The 21749-nt window shown below is 36.2% G+C and overlaps 1 protein-coding gene across 4 annotated transcripts in view; it reads left to right on the top strand.

The window, feature by feature from the left end:
* FMN2 (formin 2) overlaps positions 1–21749 on the top strand; it is a 473310-nt gene that overhangs the window by 142154 nt on the left and 309407 nt on the right. For 2 of the 4 annotated variants that reach the window (XM_056816081.1, XM_056816079.1), the window contains exon 7: positions 21221–21311. In XM_056816081.1, the coding sequence (XP_056672059.1) occupies positions 21221–21311 (91 nt within the window). The remainder of the gene's footprint in view (positions 1–21220; positions 21312–21749) is intronic. The other 2 variants (XM_056816082.1, XM_056816080.1) reach the window with 1 other exon arrangement.

Raw genomic sequence — 21749 nt, 5'->3', positions numbered from 1 at the left:
ATTATTTAAGAATTCTATTTCTTCTTCTTTTAATCTAGGCAATTTATATTTTTGTAAATATTCATCCGTATCACCCAGATTGGCATATTTATTGCCATATAATTGGGCAAAATAGTTTTTAATGATTGCCTTAGTTTCTTCTTCATTGGAGGTGAGGTCCCCCCTTTTTGTCTATGATACTGTTAATTCTTTTTTCTTCTTTCCTTTTTTTTAAATTAGATTGACCATTACTTTGTCTATTTTTCTTATTTTTTCAAAATACCATGTTCTAGTCTTTTATTTATTAGTTCAATAGTTCTATCAGTTTCTATTTTATTAATTTCTCCCTTAATTTTTAGGATCTCTAATTTGTTTTACTTCTGGGGATTTTTAATTTGTTCGCTTTCAAATTTTTTGATTTGCATGTCCAATTCATTGATCTCTGCCCTCCCTAATTTGTTAATATATGAACTTGAGGATATAAATTTTCCCCTGAGTACTGCTTTGGCTACATCCCATAATGTTTGAAAGGATGTCTCATCATTGTCATTTTCTTCAATGAAATTATTAATTGTTTCTATGTTTTGTTCTCTAACCTATTTTAGAGAATCATATTCTTCAATTTCCAATTAATTTTTGATTTGGCTCTCCATGTACTCTTACTGATCATTATTTTTATTGCCTTATGATCTGAAAAGGTTGCATTTATTATTTCTGCTTTTCTGCATTTGTTTGCCATGTTTCTGTGACCAAGTGTATGATCTATTTTTGTGAATGTACCATGTGCTGCTGAAAAGAAGGTGTATTCCTTTTTGACTCTATTTTTCTCCATATATCTATTAACTCTAATTTTTCTAAGATTTCATTCACCTCTTTTACCTCTTTCTTGTTTATTTTTTGATTTGATTTATCTAAATTTGATAGTGTTAGGTTCAGGTCTCCCACTAGTATAGTTTTACTATCTATTTCCTCCTATAATTCTACTAGTTTCTCTATTAGAAATTTGGGTGCTATACCATTTGGTGCATACATGTTGATTAGTGGTATTTCCTCATTGTCTATATTCCCTTTTATCAGGATGTATTTACCTTCCCTATCCCTTTTAATCAGGTCTATTTTTACTTTGGCTTTGTCAGATATCATGATTGCAACTCCTGCCTTCTTTCTGGCCATTGAGGCCCAATAGGTCTTGCTCCAACCTTTAATTCTGATCTTTTGAGTATCTACCCACCTCAGGTGTGTTTCTTGTAGGCAACATATGGTAGGATTTTGGTTTCCAATCCACTCTCCTAATCATCTATGTTTTATGGGTGAGTTCATCCCATTCACGTTCAAAGTTATGAGTCACTTGTGAATTCCCTAGCATTTTGATATCGTCTCGTAGTTCTGACCTTTCTTCTTTTGTTATATCCTTTTAAAGAAGTGATTTACTTTTAATCAGTCCCCCTAATCCCCTCCCTTGATATGCTTCCCTTTCTGGTCCTTCCCTTTTTGTTCCCTTCTTTTTTTAGAGTCTGTTAAGTTATTTTCCCCCTCTTACCCTCCCTTTTTGTACTCCCTAACCCTTACCTCCTTAGTTTACCCTTCTCCCTTACCCTGTAGGATAAGATAGAATTCAGGATCCCAATGGATCTAGATGCTCTTCCCTCTCAGAGTTTATTTCACTGAGAGTAAGGTTCAAGTATTACCTATTAGCACTCTCTTCCTCTTCTTCTCATAAGAATATTCTTCCCCTCCCCTTTCTATGTGTATCTTTGTGTGAAAAAGTTATTCTATTTATTTTATTTCTTCAAGTATCTCTTGGTGCCATCATTGATTCCTCCCCACCCTTCTTCTTTTTTTTTTGCGTATCATCTTATAGCCTTTAATGCCCCAGTATTTTCCTATGAGTGATTCTTCTAATTACTATAATAATGAATACAATTTTTGAGAGTTACAAATAACATTTTCCCCACATATTAATATATAATTTGATCTAATTGTAGTCCTTAAAGAAGAGAGTTTGAATAAAAAAAACATTTTTCTCTTTTTCCCTCTCTTTCATATTAACTTTTCATGTTTCTCTTGATCTTTGTGTTTGAATATCAAACTTTCCACTTAATCCTGTTCTTTTCTTTACAAATACTTGGAAATCTTCTATTGTGTTGAATGCCCATCCTTTCCCGTAGAAGTATATAGTCAATTTTGATGGATAGGTGATTCTTGTTTGAAGACCCAGTTCTCTTGCCTTTCTGAATATCGTGTTCCAGGCCTTTCAGTCCTTTAGTGTGGAAGCTGCCAGGTCTTGTGTGATCCTGATTGGTGCTCCTTGGTATCTGAATTGTCTCTTTTTGGTTTCTTGTAGCATTTTCTCCTTAGCTTGAACACTTTGGAATTTGGCAATTACATTCTTGGAGTTGATTTTGGGGATTTACTGAAGAGGGTGTTCTTTGAACTATTTCAATGTCTATTTTTCCCCCTTGTTCATGAACATCAGGGCAGTTTTCTTGGATGATTTCTTGCAGTATGATGTCAAGATTTCTGTTTATTTCTGGCTTTTAAGGTAGACCAATGATTCTCAAATTATCTCTGCTTCCTCTGTTTTCCTGATCTGTCACTTGTCAGTGAGATATTTTATGTTTTCTTTGATTTTGTCAGTCTTTTGACTTTGCTTTATTAATTCTTACTGCTTTGCAAGATCATTGTCTTCCAGCTGCCTAATTCTGGTCTTTAAAGCCTGGTTTTCCTTTTCAGTTTGGTCTATCCTGCTTTTTGTGGCTTCTAGCTCTTTCTCCAATTGGGAGTTCTTGTCTCTTAGATAGTTGTTTTCTTTTTGAATTATTTCCTACTTCTCTTGCCAGAAGGCTTCCATCTTTTTTATAAGCTCCAATTTGAATTCTTCCAGAGCTTGTGGACAATTTACACTTTATTGGAAAGTTTTGATTTTGTTTGAGTTTCTTCCTCTTTTTCCTCTGTAGACTGGGTTTTCCCTTCATAAAAATTTTCCAGGGTCAATGCCTTCTTCCTGTTTTTTTTGGAGGGTGTTTGTTGGTCCTGGGCACAATTAGCCATGTCTTTGGTGATTTTTCCTTCCCTTTTTAGTCAGAAATCTGAGTGGGTTGGGTAGATTCTCTGTTTATGGAGTTAAGGAGGAAGGTTTTTGCCTCAGGCAAGCTCTCGATTCTCCTCAGCCTCCCCTGTTTGTGAGAGTGCCAATGGTCTGCGCTCCCCAGTGCATAGGGGTTTTAGATGTAACTGCTCTTACGGGTAGGTCCCCGGTGCTCCTAGTCAGCTCCCAAAGACCTAGAGGTGCCCCTTGCTCACTCTAGAGGTGTCCCTCACTCACTTGCTGATTCTGGCATGCGCTGGCTCTGACTCTGGCTCTGTAGGTGGGGTGGGGTAGGGTAGATCGGTTCACATTTGGGTGGGATCTTTTTCACCCTCTTATAGTGTGGAAATGTTCAAACCCCATATACCTTCAATGTTACAGCACCCTACTGTTGAGTGCCTCTGTTCTTCTGAAAATGGTTTTTCTGTTCTTTTGAAGTAGTTTATTTTGTTGGGTCCTGGGGAGAGGAAGTGTCTTATGTCTAGACTGCCACCATGGTTATACAGAAGTCCTGTTTCATTTTTTAAATGAATAAAGGTACTTTATTTTCATAATTTGAAATTGCTTTCCAGAAGGCTCTATATTTTCTTGACTCATTTGCAGAGGAATTTCTGTCCTTAAAGCAAAAGCCATGTTTATATTTTTTTAATTAACCATGGGAAAATGACTTCCCAGCCTCCCAAAGTAACTAAATAAAAACTAAGAAGTTCTTGTCAATCAATAAAATGCAATGAACTATTCCTGTGTGTGCATAGATAATACCGTTGTGGCCAGTGGTTGAGGAAAGAACTTAAGAAACAACAGAATGAACTTGAGTAGTGTGGTCAAAAAGATACTAATATAGAAAGCCTATAGGAACATGAGGGGGGAGGTGAGGGGAGTAGAGATGAATTGAGGAATTTTCACAAGATGTCTCACACTCGGCTGATATAACTGTCTCATTAGAATTCTTTAATTTTGTTACTGCTCTGTCAACTTCCAATAGTATCTGATACATAATTTCAATGAATATCTAATCCTATCAGTGGAGTAATGCCTCCATGATGTAGATTATGATGGATCCTTGCCTGTCCATTTTGTGTTCATCACTCATTAATTTGGGGTGTATGGGGTGCTCAGGGAGGGGTAGTATCTCTAGTATGGAGGGCTTGTCGTGCCCTCCTAGGGCAGCTCTCCAGCCTCTGACCCTCACCTGATACCCAGCTCTCACTTGTGGCTCCCAGTAGCTGCTAGCATGTGGCAGCGGCCACAGCTCAGGCAACGGCTTCGACAGGCCGGCCAAACCTTGTGAGGGTAGCCATCGGGTCGTTGACCCATGGTGAACCAGGGCTTTGCTCACCCAGCATGTGAAGACTGCTTCGGCTGAACAGACGGAAGAAACCAATAAGAAGGTTCAATGGCTGAGAGGGCGACGCAGCGAAGCACTGTGGAGTGCTTAGGGCGTTTTGGAGCACAAAGGACAACATGGCCATCCAATGCAGCTGAGGAAGTCTCCAGACATAAAAATTTTTTCATGCCACTGGACCCAGGCTTCCAATGCCGAGAGAGTGGGACTGTCTCTGTGCATCGGCTTTTCCACTTAAATCTCTTTCACGCACAAGTATCTTTGTGCACACTCATCTATCCTAACCCCGTCCACCCTCTTCAAGACCTGTGGCAATGGGGGAGTGACAACGCAACAGGTAGAGGTGACCACTGGCAGTTGTAGTCACGATCCTGCATGTAGGCGGCCCACGGACCAGTGGTCGCTCGGCCCTGTGGGCAGCAGGGACATTCAGCAGCATCCTGGGTGACTGAGCAGCCCTCTCTAAGACAGCACTGCTCACCCTAATCAAGGGAGGGGACGAGAAAAGGTGTCCCAAACATTGCCTGCCCTACAAATACCTGGTCAGCACACCGCGGCTGGTGGGTCATCCCCTTTAAGAGGTCGAAATCAAAGAAAAAATACAAAGAAACTCCTACTAGGAGCATGGAACATCAGGACATTACTGGATAGAGAGAATACCCCAAGACCTGAGAGAACAGCTCTAATTGGTAAAGAACCGGCGCGATATAACATCGACATCACAGCCTTAGGCGAAACACGCTTACCAGAAAAGGGATCACTCAGCGAACCCACCACTGGATACACCTTCTTATGGAAAGGTAGAACCTCAAATGAAGACAGAATCCATGGTGTTGGCCTGGCCATCAAGACCAGTTTGCTCAAAGAGCTGCCAGACTTGCCTGTGGGCATCAGCAAGAGGCTCATGAAAATCCATTTGCCTCTCAGCAAAGACCGGTATGCCACAATCATCAGCGCATATGCCCCAACACTGACCAGCACAGAGGAGACCATCGAGCAGTTCTACTCTGACCTGAGTGCCGTCCTGCTCTCAGTGCCCACAAATGACAAGCTGATACTACTGGGAGACTTCAACGCCCGCATTGGCCAGGACCATGAAAGATGGAAAGGAGTGCTCTGCAAACATGGCGTGGGCAAAATGAACAACAAAGGCCTACTACTACTCAGCAAATGCTCAGAGTTCGAACTCACCATCACGAACACTATGTTCAAAATGGCGAACAAATATAAAACAACGTGGATGCACCCAAGATCAAAACAGTGGCATCTCATTGACTACATCATTGTACGCCGGCGAGACATCCAAGATGTAAAGATCACCAGAGCCATGAGAAGAGCTGAATGCTGGACAGACCACTGATTGGTTAGAGCGACTCTTCAAATGCGTATTGTGCCTCGCCATCCAAAACGCGCCCAGACAGTTCGCGCATTTTACAACGTGAGTCGTCTTAGAGATTCATCTTATTTGCAAACATTCCAGTCCTGCCTGGACAACAAGCTGTCTGACAAGGGACCACTCACTGGAAGCTCAACCGAGAAATGAAACCAGTTCAGAGACGCAGTGAAGGAAACATCAAAGGCAGACTTAGGCCCAAAACAACACAACCACCAGGACTGGTTTGACAAGAACAACACTGCTATTGAAGACCTATTGAGCAAGAAGAACAAAGCCTTTATGGAGTGGCAAAATAACCCAAACTCTGCTCCTTAAAAGGACAGATTCAAATCTCTCCAAGCCACAGCGCAGCGTGAGATCAGGAAGATGCAAGACCAATGGTGGGGAAAAAAGGCAGAAGAAATCCAGCAGTTTGCTGATATGAAAAACTACAATTTTTCAGTGCCCTCAAGACTATGGGCCGTTAAAACCCACCACCACTCCCTTGCTATCTTCTGACGGTGACACTCTCATAAAAGATAAAAAAGGAATCAGCAACAGGTGGAAAGAACACTTCAGTCAGCTTCTCAACCGACCCTCTTCAGTCGACCAAAGCGCCCTTGACCAGATCCCCCAAAACCGCTCCATTGAACAACTTGATGTCCCTCCTTCAATAGAGGAAGTCCAAAAAGCCAATAAACAAATGAGTGCAGGCAAGGCACCCGGTAAAGATGGGATCCCAACCGAGGTGTACAAGGCCTTAAATGGAAAGGCGCTCCAGGCATTCCACATAGTGCTGACCAGCATATGGGAAGAGGAAGACATGCCCCCAGAACTCAGAGATGCCTCCATCGTAGCCCTATACAAGAACAAAGGCTCACGAGCAGCCTGTGACAACTACAGAGGCATCTTACTACTCTCCACTGCCGGAAAGATCCTCGCCCGTGTTATACTCAACAGACTCCTCTCATCTGTTTCAGAGCAGAACCTGCCTGAATCACAATGTGGCTTCTGACCAGATCATAGCACCATTGATATTGTCTTCACACTGTGGCAAATGCAGGAAAAATGCCTTGAGCAGAACCTGAGTCTCTACATTGTCTTCATAGACCTGACAAAGGCGTTCGACACAGTGAACAGGGACGCATTGTGGGTGATCCTCAGCAAGCTCGGTTGCCCAGCAAAATTCATCAAACTTATCCAGCTCGGTAGGGAAGGGTTTCCGAAGATCTGAACTTTAGCTTTCTCGAAGCCGCCATCTTGACTGGAAGTCTCTGCAATTTTTTTCATAGATTACTTTTCCATGACTTTCAACCACAAGAGCACAATAATGTTGTTTAAAATGTAAGTCTTGGAACTTCTAGCTGAAATAGCAGGATATTAGAACCTCAAAGATCCCTCCAAAATTCCCTAAGAGATTTTAAAAATGAAAAAGGAGGGATGAGTTTAAAAAAATAGAGAAATGACTATAAGCTCTATCATCCCTTACAGAACTGCAAATGAAGACTTCCAGAAATGAATAAAGGCTCTGAGTAGAAGTAAGCCTTGATAGATGAAAGGCATAGCAATAAGCATTCTAGAACCATAAAAAGATACAGAGCCATATCAATATTAAGTTTAGGGCTTAGGAATCCAGCATTTAAGACGTAATCAAAGACAAACATATATTGTATCAGCACCTAAATCACAAAAGAAAAGAGACTCAACTAATGTTCAGAGAGTACAGTGCTATGGAAGCCAAAAAGTAACCCACCATCAATCCCATCCATGACCTATCATTGGAATCAGGGTCAGCCTATCAGCCTATCAAACAAATATAGTTTGTGCATAACATAGTTCAACAGCAACCTTTGTGCATTAGCCAGACTGTTAAGGGTAAAATTTTGGGTTGAGACTGAATATATTATTTAGTAGTCACCAGGGATTTAAATTCTAAAACTAAATGAAATACTCAAGACAGAATGGGTTTTATGGTAGTTTATTTACAATAGAAGGAAGAAATTAAGAAGGAGAAAGAGGGAAAAGAGTAAAGATTTACTCCTGTCTGGCCTGAGTCAGGGGGAGTCAGACACCTCAGCCAAGGAACCTTCTCAGAAGATTAAATCAATCTCAGCTTCCATCTAAGAGGCCTCCTCCAAGATGAGGGGCCTCTTTGGAGGCTGGAACCTTCAGAAGGGTCAAGGGAAAGGGGAGTGAACCTTATCACTCACCATGTGGCTGTTCAGGGAAGTAGTCTCACCAGATCCACACTTCAGAGCTCTTCACAGCCAACTCCACTGCCAAAATTGTCCAAAGCCACAAAGGATTACAAAAACCCCTCTCACAGGAAGTGATGCAAAATATAAAGGCAGTTCTTTACATCACTTCCTGTGTCTCACATGTACCAATGGTGGCTTAACCTTGGCTTAGGACAGCCCAGGAGTCAGTCAGTTGTTTCTGATTTGTCACTTGCTAGCATATGCAGGTCACAGACCATCTTCCCCTACAGTTAATCCTTATGTAGGGGTGTAAAAAGTCCTGGTTGCTAGAATTCTAAAGACTAAGCAGGATGGAGTAAATCTAAAATTCATTACAGGGAGATAACTGGGTTCTATAAAATTATTTAGTATAAACTAGCTCTATCTTTTGTTCACTTCTGGGGTCAAAAACACTATCTTATGCTCCATAAAGAAGAGATGATATACAAAATACATGTCAACATAAAGAGCCAATAAAACTAACAACTATATAGATGGTAGATAACAGAATTTATTCCTAGGAAACATGGTGTAGATAATTTATAAAACTGAATAATTTGTGGAATGGGAGTGTTAAAGGAAAGAAATGGGCTATCCTGTCATAAGAACATGTTGCTATAAGTAGAAGTTATTTTGTCACTTTGCTGAATTTCATATAGGTAGCATAGGATGTATGGGGCCAGAGAAGAGAAAAGGAAACAGAATATATAAATAATTAAAGTGGTGAATGTGTTTAGAAGGAGGAGTGGCAAAATTATCTTGGCACAATGTAGTAGATTTTCCCAGTTTAAACTGGACAGTGAGAAGAAAGAAATGGCTTGAAAATAGTGCCATAGGGAGAGGGAACTTCTTGGCTTTTGAAGATCAAGTGCGTATTGAAACATTTAGCCTCTAACCATGATGATCACAAATGAGAACACTGACAAATCAGTGTTAGTATTTATTTTCACTTTCAAACACTAGGAGGTTTTTGGAAAATCAGCCAGTTGGTAAGCATGTAATTTCCAAAAATAAAGATTGGTGATTTAAAAAAAAATTGGGATTGTGTTGATATATGAGTTAGAAGCAAATGGAGTTTTTGCTTTTGTAGGTCTGGCTTTATATACTAGGATCAATAAAAAAATGAGTAGAATGAACTAGAATTTAGAGCTAAGTCCTGATGGAAGAGACAAGATGCAAGGCAGAGAATATGAGTAGAAAAAAGAGGTTTAAATAGCTTACACACTATGTAATCAGTCCATGAACAACTGAATGTTGTCCTATGTGATTATAGAAATAATCAAATATTTCTTAAAAATTTAGAAATCCTTTTTTGGAAGACATTATGTAATCTCAAGAAAATGCTTAGAGACCACCTAGAAAGGAAAGCTTATTTGTTCTTATTTTTCTTACTGTAATAGCAAATTAGAGTAGAAAAAAAGTATTGCAAAACACTTAAAGTAATTCAAAGTAAATACTGTCCAGGGAATAAAACAATCTGAACCTTTTTCTGAAATCTACACTTAGGCAATAAATTTAACCTCATAAAGTGTTTAATCTCCCTACATTCAATTTTTCTCAGTGTAAATTGATACAGAGCATAATATACAAAGGAAGAAAAAAGATAAAAGGTGAAAGATTCTTATATAAATAGTGAGTAATAATCTTTCTGTATTTTAAAAAACTTTAGGTAGTAGGGTATATGTATATATATATCACAGTTCTAGAACCTTTTCTCTCTCTAGTGGTTGGAAGGTAGGAGATGATTTGGTTCTTTTTAATTTCTTCTATTAGATGATATTTTTGCTGTGAATGATATCATATTGAAATGTGTATATTAAGATGGCATTGAAATGTGTACTTTGATGCTATGACATTGATGTATATGTCATATGCTATGACTTCGTTAATGCACATGCTTTTTTAGACATTCATTGGCATTAAAAATACAGGTATCACTTCCATATTATGGATTCCCTATCAGTTTTGATATATTGCAGGTTGGCATAAGAAATTAAATGGGAAATTTTTTTGATAACTTTTGCTGAAGCTCCAGACAAGCTTATTCAGGCCAGCAGATAACATAGAAAAAATTTAGAAACTCAGAAATGCATAAAATATATGTAGAATATTGTAGAATATCAACAGATTTCTTCTTTTAATGTCCTAAAGATATACAATTTCTTTTTAAAGATTAAAATAAGTAAAAAATTAAAGCCTACAAAAAGAACAAGAAAGCCAGTAGACAACACACAAATACTGGAAATGTAAAGATATCTTAACATTGACCTATGTATAGCCTATAACTAAATACTTAACCCAAATTTTACAATAGGATATTATAAACACCTAATAAAAGAAGAAGAAATCAGACTTCTCTAGTTCAAAGAGAGGGCCCAAAAATGTTATGTAGATGTTCTAGATCTTGGCATCTCTGTGTTCCAATGTGGAAGGGATACCTGTATTTTTTTATTTATCATGCATTATTCAAGAAGTTTTCTGCAGTAGTCATTGACAGTTTCCTACTCAACGAATAAGACTAACATTGTCAAAAGTTGCAAATCAATTGCAAATATTTAAGTGGCTATTATGTGAAAGGTCCAAAGCTAGATGCTGGGAATATAAAGAAAAAGAAAATCCTACCCATATGGAGATAACTAAATTTAAAAAAGTATATTCAAAATATTATCCAAATAATGTTGATATTATTGAATGGAGGAGAATCTGGAAGGGTCTCATTCAGGTGGTAGCTTCTAAGCTATGTTTTGAAGAAAACTAAATCCTAAGAGATGGATGTAAGAAGGCATGTTCTACAATGAAACTTAGTGAAATTTTTGAAAAGAACATGCTTTCTCTTATGGTAAATTGGGAAGGAAAAGGCCAATTTATAGCATGTATACACATACATACATACATATGGTACATGACTTAGTTCTCTAAACTGGAAAAATGTATTCAGGGAATAAAAAATATAATCTTAGTTTTTGTTTTCAAGAAAGGAGGCTAAACTATTTTTGTGTGTTTTCTCTGGATTTTACCAGAATAGATGCGGGGCTGGGCATTTGTTATCATTAGTATTAATTTGAGAAGCATCTTATTTCATTGTTTTATCATTTCTTCAAAAACTTCATGTATATTTCTACTTATTACTGTGTGAATATAAATAGCAGCTTATTTTTTTAAAAAGACAGTTTGAAACTGGAGTAGCCACTGATTGGATCAAGGATATTATTATGACAAGATGTACTTATTGCCCTTTCTTTGATATAACAGAGATATTCCTGGTGTGTATATACACACCTGCACACACATATAAACAAGCAAATACACATACGTCTAGAAATACATGTATACACACATAATACACATGTATGCATATGTAGTAATATATTTAGAAAAGATTTATATTATATGCACATATATATATTTTTCAATTTAGATCAATTTTTTAATACTACACTATAGATATTTTACTATGTTCAAAAGTCTACCAAACCAGGAACTCTAATGATAGACAAGTAAACTGGAAAAAAGATACATATGTAAATAACATTTTAGCAAATAGTTAGGTCAACTGTGATTATATCATACTTATTAACTATTTGAATAACTACATTGTTTTAGATCCCATATAGAATTAACAAATATCTTAGCCCTTGTCTTTTGAGACCTTATTTTGTTAAATGCAATGACACACAAGAAGGGAAAAAAGTTAATAGTGAAGACTCTCCCCTCATTGATTAATATGGTTGATTTCATCATCTGGTAGCCAGGTCTAGATATGATCTCACTCCCTTATCACTCCATATGTATACCTTGTGGATGGAGGCAATATTGATATAGTGGAAAGAACATTGGGATTAGAATCAAAATACCTTAAAGGTCCAAGTCTTAGGTTTTATATTTTCCTATCTTGGTGAATTTGAGCAGATTTTCTAATCTTTCTGTGACTCTTTTACATAATATATAAAATTTACATAGTAGTATTACTTGTCTGATAGGGAGCATATAAATCTAAACTGTTTATTAATAATATACTTTCTACATCTTTGAATAGGATATGATTCACATAAGTGGAATTATAACTTCTCTGTATGCAAATTTATATTGTCTTAGGTTTATGATAGGATTTAAATTTTATTTTCTTGTTTAATTCTGATTAATATTCTTATATTAAATGGAAGAAGGTGACTAAGGAGGGGAAGAATGTTGAAATAAAACATCTGTCAATGAAGCTATATGAGTGTTGGCTATTATGTTAAAATGATAAGTGGTACACTGACCCAAGTGTGATCCTTTTATGATTTGCATATTTTCTTTGAATAGATCTTTGAACCTTAGTTGGAGGACATTGAGGCTTAAAAATAGCAGAATAAAGGCAGGAATCTGGCTAGAGAGTTGAGCCTAGAGATCCTGGGTTCAAATTTGACCTCAGACATTTCTAAGTTATATGATCCTGGGCAAGTCACTGAAATCCAATTGCCTAGCCCTTACTACTCTTCTGCCTTGAAATCAATCTTTAATATTGATTCTAAGATAGAAAGTAAGTTTTTTTTAAAACCAGCTGTTAAAATAAATTAGCCAATAAATTCAAGAATAAGGATAGACCCAAGAGTCTTTTTTCAACTAAAAAAGAGACCAAACTGGTTTTAAAGCAAATATGGTACTCAATAAAAATCAACATTCTGTGACCACACAGTCCATTGGCAAACTATCAGAATATTGCAGTTGTTTTGTTCCATTTAAGGATGGTGCAGAGCCAGAGCAAAGAAGGGGAGGTGGAGTATGAGGCAAGCCAAGAGTTTATACCTGGGCCAAGGAACAAAAATTGAGGAGCCAGAAAAACCTTGACAAATTGGCAATTGGATCCTTCTTAATTACTGGGACATATCAGATGTCCCTTTTTCAATTATCAAATTATATATTTTTGCCATTGTTTTTTTGTTTGAGCATAAGCTGCCCAAGTGGATAGGAATGTCTGGTGCCAGCCATTTGGAATAGAGATGTCATTCCTGGATATGGTCAGTGTCAATGCCTTTCGTTGTCTGTGGAGGGCCTTGGAATGTTTCTTGGATGACTGTGAGGTCAGCCTGCCAGCCAGAGCCTGTGGCTCACCCTGTCTCGAGACTTAATGTTATGAACATAAAAAGTTGGTGATATAAATAAAACTGCAGCCCTCCTTGACTGTGGAGGTGGACTCATAAATGAGATAACCTTTTGCTCTTCAAAATCCAACACATTGTATTCTTCCCCTTTTAATAGAGAGAAGCGGCATTTTGAGATGTCTTCTGCTCTAAATAATGATCCAAAGATATTTAGGAGGATTACTGCTAGTCTAATTCCTATTCTCCCTGGACCAAAGCCTATTAATATGCCTGAAGGCAACAAACATTCAAAATCAGTCATTTAATATACAACAGTATATTTATGGAGTTGAAGAGTGGAGAGAGGGGAAAGTGTCAGAGAATAGGCTCTCTGGTCTCAAGAGGGCTTCCTCATAGTAAATGATGGTTTGCATCTTTGTATAGCTTCTTACTTCAAATATCATTCTGCCTGAAAATGGTCTGTGTATTATAAACTGTGGGTAGAAATGCCTTCAAAAATAGTTTTCCTTAAAGTTGTAATTACTTAATGAATAATATCACATAAATTTGAGAAGCCTTTAAGTGTATTATTTCATTGACCCTCAATCTTTGAAGTTGACAAACTAGGTATCTTATCTGCCTTCTAGACACAAAGCAATAGATTAACAAAATTGAGTGATATGCCCAAGGATAATTTAGTAACATCCCTGGCTTGAAATTAAATACACTAATTTCTAACTACTCATTCATTAAGTATCAAGCATCATTTAAAACATAGAAATAGTTACAAAATTTAGCTAGGATAAAGTTCTTGCCCTTGTGGAATTTCTAGCACATTTAAGATTTTGTGCATAAAGACAAAAGAAGATCAATTAAAATCTGCAAAGCCAAAAGAGATCTGAAAGAAGGAAGTTGTAAGGGACTAGAAAGACAGAAGAGTTGGGAAATATCGTAAAACTTCATGGAAACAGTGTCTTGAATTGAACTTTAAAAGATAGATAAAATACTGAAAGGTATGAGAAAGAGAGCCAAAAGCCAAACAACCAGGCTGAGAGCAGAGTGTATGTGTCTGTGTGTCTGTGTGTGTGTACATGTGTTTGGGGGATACTGAGTAGTTTCCCCATTGGGAGCATTGAATGAAGCCACGTAATATGAACTAGCAAAGAGGCAGTTACATAGTAGGTGCTTAATAAACACTTGTTGATTGATAAGAATGAAAAGTTAGAGTGACATCAAAGTATAGAGAACCTTTAATGCCAGGTAATGGAGTTTAAAATTTATTCAGGTAATAGAGAGCTCCTAAAAGTTTTCAAGGGGAAGTGAGGTGCAAAACACTATTATCTATCTTTCTATCGATCTCTCTCTCTAACATCTATCTATCTATCTATCTATCTATCTATCTATCTATCTATCTATATTTATCTATTTATAAAGAGATTATTCAGGAAGATATACAAGGGCTATTTTGCAGGACAAATATGTGTCAGAAAGTATAAGTGAAAAGTACTTGTTAGGTGATTTTAGTAGGACAATTGGATATTATCAAATCTTATTTAGGATGGTGGTAGTAGGAATAGAGATGAAAATCAATTTAGGAGATATGTAGAGACAAATGACAACTATTTTTATATGATATTTGAGACCAAGGGAAAAGATGTCAAGATGTCAAGATGTTGACAATAGGATACAGGATGAATAGTGGTTGCTCAGAAAGAAACATTGGAATCAGGAAGGAGGAGGTTTAGAGGAAAATATTTGGTTGTTGGACAGGTTGATTTTGTGGTAAAATGGGGCTTCCAACTGGTAACCTATAGGAAATTCAAGATGCAGTTACACTGCTTTTAAGAGAATCTAGTGTTCTTTCCATTATACCATGTTGTTCAAACCAGGGAGAATCCTGAGAAATGAAAAACTGAATAGATTATTCCTTCACAGGATATTATTTCTGTCCTAAGCTTTTATTTTATTTTCTTTGAGTGGTCATTCTCATTCTTCTCTTACTTTCCTACCTATGTTAAATGTTTTGGGTGGTTCTTTGTACAGCCCTTGGACATCATTATATCTGGGATATGTCTGTTTGCTTTGGTGCCTTCACGACCAGCAACAGCTTTTCACAAACTTAGATTTTGCTTTGCAATTTGCCTTTACCTAATCTCTGAAGTTGACTCTTATCTTTCTCTGCTTAGAGGAGACTTTAACTTAGTGGATCTAGCCTTTCCTTACTGCATCTCTCCTCTAAACTTCAGTATTTTTCTCCCTTCCCATTGTCATTACCTGTACATCATAATTAACTAATTTTCTTTTTCATTTCTAATACATTTCCAATTATTATTCATTCTACCACTATGCCTTCTTCCTCCTCCAGTCAGCTCTTTATTCACATTATAATTCATGGGGGTGTCACAGGGAATAGAGCACTGAACTTGGAGTTAAGGAGATAAGTTTGAACACTGCCTCAATTATATATTTTGCTGCATGTGTAACCCTTGACAAATAACTTAACCTCTGTCTACCTCAGTTTACTCATATATGAATTAAGTATAATAATTGCACCTTCCTTCCAGGGTAGTTGGAAGGGAAAAAATGAGGTATTATATGTAAACACTTTGGAACTCTTTAGGATTAGTTATAATTACTGCAAGGTCAGTGATGAGAAAGACAATCTTCATAGAATTATTCCAGAGACCTCATTTAGCATCTGTAGCATCTGTATTACATTGGCCTCGTGTGTGTGTGTGTGTGTGTGTGTGTGTGTGTGTGTGTGTGTGGTTGCTGGCCTCATGCTATCTGATCAGGAACAAATTTGGCATATAGAGCACTGAACTTGGAGTTAAGGAGATAAGTTTGAACACTGCCTCAATTATATATTTTGCTGCATGTGTAACCCTTGACAAATAACTTAACCTCTGTCTACCTCAGTTTACTCATATATGAATTAAGTATAATAATTGCACCTTCCTTCCAGGGTAGTTGGAAGGGAAAAAATGAGGTATTATATGTAAACACTTTGGAACTCTTTAGGATTAGTTATAATTACTGCAAGGTCAGTGATGAGAAAGACAATCTTCATAGAATTATTCCAGAGACCTCATTTAGCATCTGTAGCATCTGTATTACATTGGCCTCGTGTGTGTGTGTGTGTGTGTGTGTGTGTGTGTGTGTGTGTGTGTGTGTGTGTGTGTGTGTGTGTGTGGTTGCTGGCCTCATGCTATCTGATCAGGAACAAATTTGGCATATAGTTTGTTTATTGACTGACACTGGAGCCTTTCAGTAACCAGGAAGCCTTTAACAGAGTCATTTAACCCACTGATAAATTCTCTAGTTTCCTTTATATTTAAATTTTTTTTTTTCAGAAAGTTTTCTAGGTCTGAGACTGAAGGAATTTTGTAGTTGTCTGATGTTGTTAGGTCTTCTAGAGATGTGATTACCAGTCTTTTGTTGTTTCTCATTTGAATGGCGACTATAGTCTGTAGCCTGTAGGCCAAGATTTCTGCCTAGTATGATTCCTTTCCTTTCATTTTCACTGTGGGAATTACTTTAGGCACATACACAAATGGGCATATTTAGCGAATTAGTGCTATATTGTGTTACTTTATTGGTACCTCATTTAGAAGGTGAATAAAGGAATAGGAACTTAAGCAATTTTACTCCCAACACAATCCCTTCTTCCCTAACTCCCAAAGTAGTATATACAAAATATGGTTAAACAAAATTAGTGATGCCTTTTCCTGTTTAAAATATCAATGGGCTCTTATAGAATAACATGTTTTATAAAAATACATTTTAGGCTCTTAAAATTTTTTTGTATTCTGTGTAACCAACTTCAGTTTAAAAATAATAGATTTGATACTCTCTTGCTTTATTAATTATATGTGCCCTTTTTTAAAAAAAGAAAAAAAATGCTTCCAGAGGAAATATTGACTTCTGGAATTCTTTATTCATGTAAGAGACAGTATCTCTTGACACTATATCTAAATTCAGGATTTGAATGTTATTTCTTTAAAATGAGCAGAAAGTTGTTGTTAAGTGATAATATTTGCATTTTGTATTGCTGGTAATTTATCAACTTCCTATTTATAAAAATATTTGAGTAGGTTAATACTAAATACATACATACATATACACATGTGTGTATGAATACTTATATATATGTGTGTGCATATATATGTACATATATATGTATATATAAAACCATACACTGTTCTTACTCTGATCATTTAGTCACTCATAAATAGGAATGATTATGCAGCTGGGTGGTACAGTAAATACAAGTCCTAGGGCTTGAAGTCAGGAAGACTCATTTTTCCATGCTCAAAACTGACCTCAGATACTTACTTGCTGTGTGACTCTGGATAAATTATTTAATCCTATTTGCTTTAGTACTTTATCTGTAAAATTTGCTAGAGAAGGAAATGGAAGATCAGTAGCTTCATTGAGAAAATCCTGAATAGGTTCACAAAGTAAGACATGATTGAAATGACTGAAGAACCAAAAATAGGAAAAATAAGGTCATTGAACACAGGAGTATCAAACTGCAGCTTCGACAGGACAAAAAATAAAAACCTCCAATTTTCATTTTAGCCATCATGCCATATGATCTAATCCTACGTAAGTGTTCTCACTTAAAATAATTTGTACCTCACTTTCAGAGACATTGTATGGCTAAAGTACTGTATCCAAGACAAACACATTTAGTGTGTATATTTATGTTGAAATTTTATATGGAAGATATAAAGTAATATGAGTCATGAATTTTGAATCGGCTCACCTTGGTTGAAATTCTAGACAGACTACTTTAATACCTGAGTGACCTTTAGCAAGTCACTAAATCTCTCTGGGCCTCAGCTTCCTCATGTATAAAAATAAAGCAAAGAGATTCAGTTATCTTGAAGGTGGCTCCCACCTCCAAATGTATGATCTTGTGTTGCTGTTCAGGCTACTGCAAGCAAGAAGAACTGAGATAGTGGGGCTGGCATTGAAGGTATTCATTTTTGTAAAGTTAATGTTCATGTCTAGGATTCTGGATCAGTTTCAATATGAAGATTTGTGAAAAGATACAGGTGTTTAAAGGACAATTTATTCATAGAGGAGGAAGACAACATGAACTGCAAAATGTCAGGAAATAATTACTGAAAATTGTAGTGAGATGCAATCTGGAAATATTTTTTTTTATTTTTTAAAGTTGTAAATTCCCCTACCCACATTTTAAAATACCTACATAATTACTTTCTAACTCCTTTCCTTTCTTTTCTCTTATAATCCCTATATTGTATATGTATAACTCCTGCTTTTTCACTACTTTAATTCCAGAAAGATAATTTATTTTAGAATAGATACTTCTGTTTTTTCACACCTTATTCACGTCTCAATTTCTTACTCTCTGAATTCCATTTTCATCACTTTAGAGGACTAGTTGATTTCAGAGTCACTTTTCTCTTAAAGAAACAGAGCTCAGGTTATTTCCTAGTTGCCCAGTCATAGAATGAAAGGATCATAGATCTAGATGTAAATCTGGAAAGCAACCTAGAGACTGTGTCACTTGCATAGGCTAACTTCCATTCACATGTATACATCATCCTCTCTGCCATTAGCATAAGTGAATTAGAGGGATATCAGTCTTAATCATGTGAAGACTTCTCTTTAATGGAATGGGCAGATAAGAACAGTTTGTTCCAATGGACAAGAAGACAGCAGAAACATTCATTGTGGATCACTTAGACCTTATCAGAAATAAAAAACAAAACAAAACACCAAGACCATCCTCTGCATCCTGAGCTATTGTCCTTGGATCTGATGTCTTGATTTTTGTCTTGTTAATGGACTTTGATGACTCAAGAAGAGAGAGTGAACCTGATCACATTGGATAACTATATCTCACTTAAATTCTATTTGTGGGCAAGTCAAGACATCAACCTAACAAGGAAAACAATACTGTCTTTCAACATATTTTCCAGTAAAGACATTTTTTGTTTAAATGCTCTCCCTTGCTGCCTTCCTATAAAGCTAGGTGTAATTGTGGATAGAACATAAGCTAGACCCAGGGTAAAGAAGACCTGAGGATATATCTGGCCTTAGAAACCTATCTGTGTGACCTTGCACAAGTTACTTAACCTCTGTCTGCCTCAGTTTTCTCAACTGTAAAATGAGGAAATTAGACTTGAGGGTCTATGAGTACTTTCTGAATCTATGATCCTATCAGCCTTTCTCCCCTAATTCATTCAGTACCTTGAATCTGTCTTAATGCATATTTTCTCACTTGAATGGTTTATATTAAACAGATGCTCAAATAAAAGGTATGGGGGTAGAACATTATAAACAAATGTACATATTCCCTGGAGATGGTGATGAATTGTTTTTGGCAAAGTAGCTAAGAATGAAGATGCTGTTCTTTTAAAGTTAGAGAGAATTTCCAGGAGAAGAAATTGTTGTGTTCTGGCTTACTGGAGTTAAATTTTCCTGAAGGAAAAAGAGTTTTTATAGGGTGGCTTCAAACTCAAGTAGTTTTTAAAAAGTATTAACAACTTCCTCAGTGAAACATAGAGATTTGATTACATTTACAAAAAAGCCAAAAACAATTTGCCATATATCTATGCTTAACTCCTTTTATGACAGACAACAAATTTTGTATGAAGGGATAGGCACATTTTAGAACAATTTCCCCCCTCTCTAAAAGAGGCTTTTTAATCTTAAATTTCACAAAGTGTTTTTGTCATTGCTTTTGAATTTTTTCTCTTCTTTATCCCCCCTCATGAGCATCAAGAAAGTTATTATTGCAATTACAAATATTGTTTCACTTTGTGACTTTGTGTGACAGATGGATAAGATTATTTTATTAGTTCTCTGATTGACCCAATTTCAATCAAAAAAGTAAAGCTTGGTGGGCAATTATGATAACTGTTAAGACAGCTGTCACCTCTGGTAATTTGACCTTAACTGTTTTTCTTTTCCCCAATGTTTTTCTAAGCAGCTGTAAAAGAAAACACCAGAGAGTTAGGAAAAACTCAAAGTGTCATGAATATGGTCTGTTTTTGGGGTAGAGGAAATTTATAATCTGGATATATCAATGAAAAGTAGATTAAAAAGAGAGAGATAAAGAAAGAGGTGAAATACATATGATTTCACATGTGCAATATATTTAAAGTATATATGAATATATTTGTGTGTATGCACACATAGATTCACCTATTTTTGTTCTCTAGAGATACCTTCATTATTGTTTTAAGGAAGACTACTTTGGAATTCTTGGGGGAATAAACTAATGGGAGCACAAACTGGTGAAGCATATTGAAACCAGCTATGCCTATTGATGTAGTGAATGAAACTCTATTATTTATCTTTAATGTTCCAACTTAAAATATATGAAGAGTATGGGGGTAGCTAGCTGATTTAGAATCGAGAGCCAGGCCTAGAGTTGGAAGGTCCTTGGTTCAAATCTGGTCTCACATAGTTCTTAGCTGTGCATCCCTGGGCAAGTCACTTAACCCCCATTGCCTATCTCATATCATGCTTCTGCCTTGGAACCGATACACAATATTGATTCCAAGACAGAAAGTAAGTTTTAAAAGAAAAAAATATATATATATAGAGAGATATGAAGAGTATAATAGTGACACTGCCCACAAAAAAATGTAGTGTTTGAAATTATTGCATAAAAAGGTTTCTGATTCTATTCTATGGGAAAAATCATTAGACAACTTGATCAGACATTTTGTTTTTCATTCATAATTTTACTTGACCAGTGTTGCAAGTGTCCACATTAAAAAGAACTTTTTGTTACAATCTCAGGTATTAATTAGCCCAGTATAGAAAATAGTTGATGTCCTGGAGAACAAACTAATTTTCTAAATGATTGGAATTATTCTTCTTGACAACTCACTCTATTGGGAAAGTAGGTAAAATATGAAATTGATACTAATAATTAATTTCTAGGTCATATACATGTGTAATGGTTCTAAATAAAGCAAGTATCTTTAAATGTAGCATATGACAATAATTTCTTCATGTTTTAAGCACTGGCACAAATATGGTCTCTTTACTAGCTCAGGAACCAGTATTACAAAAGAATTAAGCCATTTTAAGTTTGGATTGCAAATTAATTCCTGTTTTTTTTCTTTTTTTCCTTTCAATTTCAAGCAGGTTGTCAAGTTATTAAGCAACAAAAGATCACAAGCAGTTGGGATATTAATGTCAAGCCTTCATTTAGATATGAAAGACATACAGCATGGTAAGCCCAATCAAATTCAACTTTAAAGTAGAACATCATGATTACTAGTATATATTTTCATAGTATTATATGTCTACTAACCTTTCTCAGTATTTCCCATTAATATTTTTGAATTATGTAGTTATGTGTTTCTAATAAATGATATTACTTTCTTCCCCTATGGTATTTTCCTTTTCCTTTTTTGCCAGAAATGTATATGCATAATGTTGAACTTCACTATCTTAAACTTGCTTAGAATCAGATTCTCATCCTTCATCATGAGAATGTTAAAAAGGAGAGTGAAAGAGCAGAGGAGAGACAAAGAGGAGACATTTCTGTATCCATCAGTCAACATATAAATTATAATCAGTTTTGACTGTCATGACTTTAAACAAACTAATGGTTAAATTCAGGGGAAGGAAAATCATTGAAGAAACCAAAAAGGTTACCTTGGAGGAA

This window comes from Monodelphis domestica, chromosome 2 (assembly GCF_027887165.1).
Source record: "Monodelphis domestica isolate mMonDom1 chromosome 2, mMonDom1.pri, whole genome shotgun sequence".
Lineage (NCBI taxonomy): Eukaryota > Metazoa > Chordata > Mammalia > Didelphimorphia > Didelphidae > Monodelphis > Monodelphis domestica.
The sequence above is the reverse complement of the archived record's forward strand: the minus strand, read 5'-3'. Positions and strand labels throughout refer to the sequence as shown.